We start from the raw sequence: 5,114 nt of genomic DNA, 5'->3' as shown, positions 1-5,114 counted from the left end.
AACCATTCTGTGATTCTGCAATTCTACAATTAATACCCTCAAGACAATCTTCAAAGATGCATTCATGAAACTTTTTTCTATACAGTAGGATTTTGTCACACAGTATTAAACACCATTAAGACCGGTTTCCTGTGATGTATGGAAAAACTCCTCAGCCAAAAGGCAAAATCAGAAAAAGGGTACTTAGGTTTAGGAAAATGAGCAAATATTAAACATTGTGCAAAAGGAAGACTTTATTTTAATACCATATTTGATTTGAAAGTTTCAAGCACTGAAAATCAGAAAGCCAAACTGCATTTGCCTTTCCTAAATACATCTATTTTCAACATGGAAGCCATCAATTCTTTAGGGAAACAGTTATCATCTAGCTACTGCTGATAGCCTTTTCAGCTGCCAGTCCTTGTTTGGGTTTTGAGTAATCCCAAGGTCTCCTGTTCTCTGTATACCCATAGAGCTTCCGCAGCGCCACGCGGGCAGCTTCTTCCTCTGCTGCAAGCAGCGTTTCACCAGGACCTTCAGCTATAATCTTCTTATCACTTGGGAGGAAAAGAAATAGAATTAAAAACATTTTCTTCACGAAATCCTGCGCACTACTGCCTACTGTGAATAAGGGCTGCTAGATTTTTCTTTCTCCAATGTCTGTGAATACTGAAGGGAATTTCTATTTACACACAAATGTAAACATTTCCGTTGGCCTTTCCTGCAAAGATAAGTGATTGTGTGTTCGACAATGGAAACTCAAATCAGAAATGCATCTATTTCCTGGAAGAACACTACTCTGTTCCTTTAGATTTCTAACATATCATTGCTTCTTTACAGTGTTCAATTAGCCCTGTTAAAAATACACAAACTCATGACTCTGGTTAGCTTAAACAAAGAAGTGAAATGCTTCTCTCTTTTCTCCTCCCCTGGTAGGAAAGCATTTTAAAACTTCTTCAAAAGGATTCACAGAGAAGTTCCCTGTTATAAAGTACGTACTCAGCTTTATTTAATCAACATCTATGGGCACTGAGTAGGAACATTTCGTGAAGAGATACCATGGATTCCAAAGAAAAACAATCAAAGTTCTTTTCATTTATATAAGACAATAAATCTTGGAAGGCACATAAACCAAAGCATGATAATTCAGAACAAATTAAGGCAATCTTCCTGTGCATTTACCTTCAGCTCACTAAGCAAAGCAACAGTGATGGGGGCTTTGGTGGAAGAAGGTCCTGTTCTGGTCCAGAGGAGCAATGTCACCCCTGGGCAAGAGACAAGGACAAGCACCGACCATGCCCGAGACAAGCGCACCAGGGATGACTGGCATTTCCCAAGTCTTGTCTGGATACAGACACTCCTCTTGTCTAGTTTACAGTGCTTGTGATTCAAAAACTCTCTTCAATCCCACCTGTTTTAATGTCTATGTCTCTTTACCCTTCCCTAAGCCCTGGATAGAGCTGTGGTCCCTCCAAAGCCATTTGGTTAAGCCATTCACAGAGTTCCTCTGCAGGTCACTCAGAACATAAACACAGACTCTTTTGTGTGCCCAATTTAGACTCTGAAGCCCTTTAGTCAGACTGTCTTTTTATGCATCATTACCGCAAATTATGGCCAGTGCTTTAATGCCTGATTTTATATGAAAGTCACTTTAAGATTTCTTTTCTGTAACAATTTGACCAAAGAGCACAAGTAGAAAAGCAAAAGACACTCCTCCCTCCTCCCCAGCTTAAATCCATTTCACTTTAAATTAATATTGTACTAACCAGTACAACCCAACAAAGTACAGCGGCAGAACCGTGCTGACTCCCAACTGCCTGGTAATTCTTGGTTCTGGAGAAGAGATATTCCTCTTGGTCAGTTCTTCCACTAGTAAGCCCATAGGATTCACAACTCGCCAGATCTCAAACAGGTCTTTTCCAATCAGTTGGGGGATAAAAAAATCCTAAACAAGAATATTTGGAAGTTACAATTAATGTGAAAGGTAACAAAGGCTTTAGCTTCTGATGTCTCCTAATAAAAATACAGTATGAAGAGGCATTAATACAGTTGACAATAAACTGCTGACACGAATGGTGAAATTGCCTCAGTGCTCCATCACAGCTAAGCACAGGTAACCAGCGCTGCTATGCTCGGCAGCTCTGGGTCTGATTTAGCCACTGATGTGCATCTTCGGCAAAGTCAACCGCACACATGTAGAGAAGGAACAGCACCAGCATGAGAGAGGAGCTCTAACGCTTACACACAGCTCTGAGCACCAGGTAAGCAACTCAGTGCTGCCTCCAGGCTAGAAGCTGTACATCAGAAGAGTGCTGCACACAGGTTGAAGGGAACGTGCAAACCCACCTGTTCGGATCGCTCTCCTTGCCTGTTACGTACTACTTGCTCTCACAGAGACCTCTCAAGGGTCTTGTATCGGAAATAAGATTTTAACAGACATTTCTCCATTGCAAAACGAGCAATAAGTAAAAAGGACGACTGAAACGACAGTAGCTGCTAGAACTACTTTGTTACACCGCGTTTTAATGAAACTTTTGTATGAAATACCTTTAGGTGCTTGCACTCCTGCATGCAAAACCTATGGATGCAGCCCCTGCTGTAAATAAAATGCTTATTTTGCTTGGTGTCTTTTTGTTTGGTTGTTTTGGTTCTTTGGGGTTTTTCTCTGGTTTTTTTTTTTTAATTGAAGATATGTGACCTAACATGGAATAATTTCATTACTTGCTGTTACAGCACATGAAATACAACGCTTTCCCTTTGTGTCAGCAATTACTGTAATATTATTATAATATTACAAATCAGAAGCATATGATTTTATGCACTTGACCAGCCTGTGCTTCTTAAAGAAAAACAAAAACAAACAACAGAAAACAGAGGAAAAAAGAAACACAACCCCAACCAAAATCCCACACAACCATCACCACTAACCAACAGATCTCAGTGTTGAACAGTCTTGCTACAGGTATGGTCAAACTTCTGCCAATCTCCGTGGATCTCTGGCCATCAAAGTTCAAGAAATTATTTTTTTTCGTTTTCCCTCCCTGTAATTTCTGATACCCTGAGATGTTATTGTTGTCAGAACAAAAATATATCACAGAATCACAGACTGGTCTGGGTTGGAAGGGACTTTGAAGATCATCCAGTTCCAACCCCCTGCCACGGGCAGGGACACCTTCCACTAGAGCAGGTTGCTCTAAGCCCCGTCCAACCTGGCCTTGAACACTGCCAGGGATGGGGCAGCCACAGCTTCTCTGGGCGCCCTGTGCCACTGCCTAAATCTACCCTCTTTCAGGTTAAAGCCAGACTCACCCTGACAAAGATCCCCGTTTTCTCGGGCCCGCTGCTGCCGAGCAAGGCTCCTATGACAGCAAAGAACGTCCTCTGCAGCACATCTGGGGGGGCAGGGAACTCTTTGCAAAGTGTCAGGTCCTGTATAGACAGGTTTTGCGCCACATAAGAAACAAGTTCCTGACTGGTAAGAAAATCAACAAGTGCTCCTATCCCCTCTGCAGGTAACTCTGGGTAAGCACCTTCAAAGCACTGCATCAGGTAAGAACGTGAAAAAGACATCCCTTCTTCAGCAAGTTTACTGTTATCTTGGAGATTAAGAGCAACCGTTTCTTTGTCTAGCCCAAGCTCCCGGCGTCTTGCCTCTTCGCTTTCAATGTAACAGGAGTTAACAAAGGCAGTCTTGAGAAGATCCAAAGAAAAATTTTCATGGAGCCGGTGGCTAAAAGCTTGTATCTCTGCGTGGTAATCCCAGTTGGGCTTCTCTGACCTACACACGCGGAAAATGGAGCAGATTCAGGAACAGAACAAGAAGTTACCCGCACTGCAACCATCATGCCTTTCAGACGATTAAAATGAAAGGTTGAAGACCAAAACCAGTATTTAAAGCCCTCAAACGCCATCGGTTCGCGCATCGCCCTTCGATCGCCGCAGGTCGGGCCCCTTCCCACCTTCAAACCCGTGAACCAACCTGACCTGCGCGGCTAAAACCACTCTGCTCCAGAGCCTGACGAGAAGGTGCTTAAACGGTTCGATTTTACCTGTTTCACGGCCGCTGCCCTCCCTTCCCCGGCCCCGTGTCCCGCCCCGCTCCTCCGCGAGCCCTCTCCTGCCGGCCGGGCCGGTCTCACCGCCGCTGGGGGGGCGCGTTCAGCCGCTGCTGCTCCAGGTAGGCGCGGAGCCACCGCTTCTTCACTTGGCGCGGCGCAGTTTTGAACGTGACCCGCCCGGCCCCGGCCCCGGCCAGCAGCTGCCGCGACGCCCGCAGGAGCAGCCGGGCAGCCATGGCGGCGGGTGCAGGTAGCGAAGAGATCCGTCCCCTCCGGGAAACACGGCCCCTCCCCGCTAGTTCCGGGCAGAAGCGTTCCTGGCCGGGGACACCGCCGAGCGGGCAGGGGCGGCGGAAGCGGCCCTCGCACCGCAGCTCCCGGCGGGCTGTGCGCCGCGCTGCAGGCGGGGAGCGGCCGCCGTGAGGCATCGACTATGGTAGCGCGGCAGCGGCGCCTCCGGTGCGCGGCGCTAGGCCGGGCTCCCGCCAGCTCTCGAGTAGAGCCCCCGGGAAGCTCCGAGCAAAGCCGCGTCCCGGAGCACGGGCTCGCAGCTCCCGCAGTTGCAGCGGGTCGCAGACCGGCCGCACCCGCCGAGCGCGGCCGAGGCCACCGGTGTCGGGCGTCCCTCTGCAGGGAGAGTTTGACCCGCCGAGTCCGATGGGCGCCGGCCGGGGCTCTGCCCGGTGACGCCTTCTGCAGGGTGCCGCCGGGCCCACGGGGAAACAAGCCCCGGTCTTCGGGGCTCAGAGCGGCAGCCCCTGCAACGCACAGACTAAGATGTTCGTAAAATCTGCCCTGTGGATTTATTTCCACTTGCAAGACAAAGGCTGGGTTGGTTCTGTAAAAAGAAGTTTTATTTTTTCGTGTTACTAATACAACTTTTTGTAAAATCCCTGGTCGCTCAAGTCCTCATTTGCATCATCAGAGTTCATACAGTACGCCTTGAGCTTAAAGGTTGTGGTATAGAATTCAAAATAACACATAATATGTGCAAAGCAGGCCCTTCCCTTCACATTGTCTTCAAAGGCACATGCTCTCAACATCCATGGTAAGAAAACATGAGCAGCAAGTACCCTG

At 47.5% G+C, this 5,114-nt stretch overlaps 1 protein-coding gene across 1 annotated transcript; it reads right to left on the bottom strand.

Annotated features, from left to right (window-relative positions):
* Window positions 1-213: 213 nt before the first annotated feature.
* On the bottom strand, window positions 214-4,384 carry MRPL44 (mitochondrial ribosomal protein L44). The gene is made up of 4 exons (XM_030495160.2): window positions 4,119-4,384; window positions 3,289-3,757; window positions 1,746-1,924; window positions 214-536 (listed from the first exon to the last, which is right to left on the bottom strand). Exons 1-4 carry the CDS (start codon window positions 4,271-4,273, stop codon window positions 365-367), a joined length of 975 nt encoding a protein of 324 aa, XP_030351020.1. The 5' UTR covers window positions 4,274-4,384; the 3' UTR covers window positions 214-364.
* Window positions 4,385-5,114: the final 730 nt, after the last annotated feature.

Source organism: Strigops habroptila, chromosome 8, assembly GCF_004027225.2.
Source record: "Strigops habroptila isolate Jane chromosome 8, bStrHab1.2.pri, whole genome shotgun sequence".
Classification (NCBI taxonomy): domain Eukaryota; kingdom Metazoa; phylum Chordata; class Aves; order Psittaciformes; family Psittacidae; genus Strigops; species Strigops habroptila.
The sequence above is the reverse complement of the archived record's forward strand: the minus strand, read 5'-3'. Positions and strand labels throughout refer to the sequence as shown.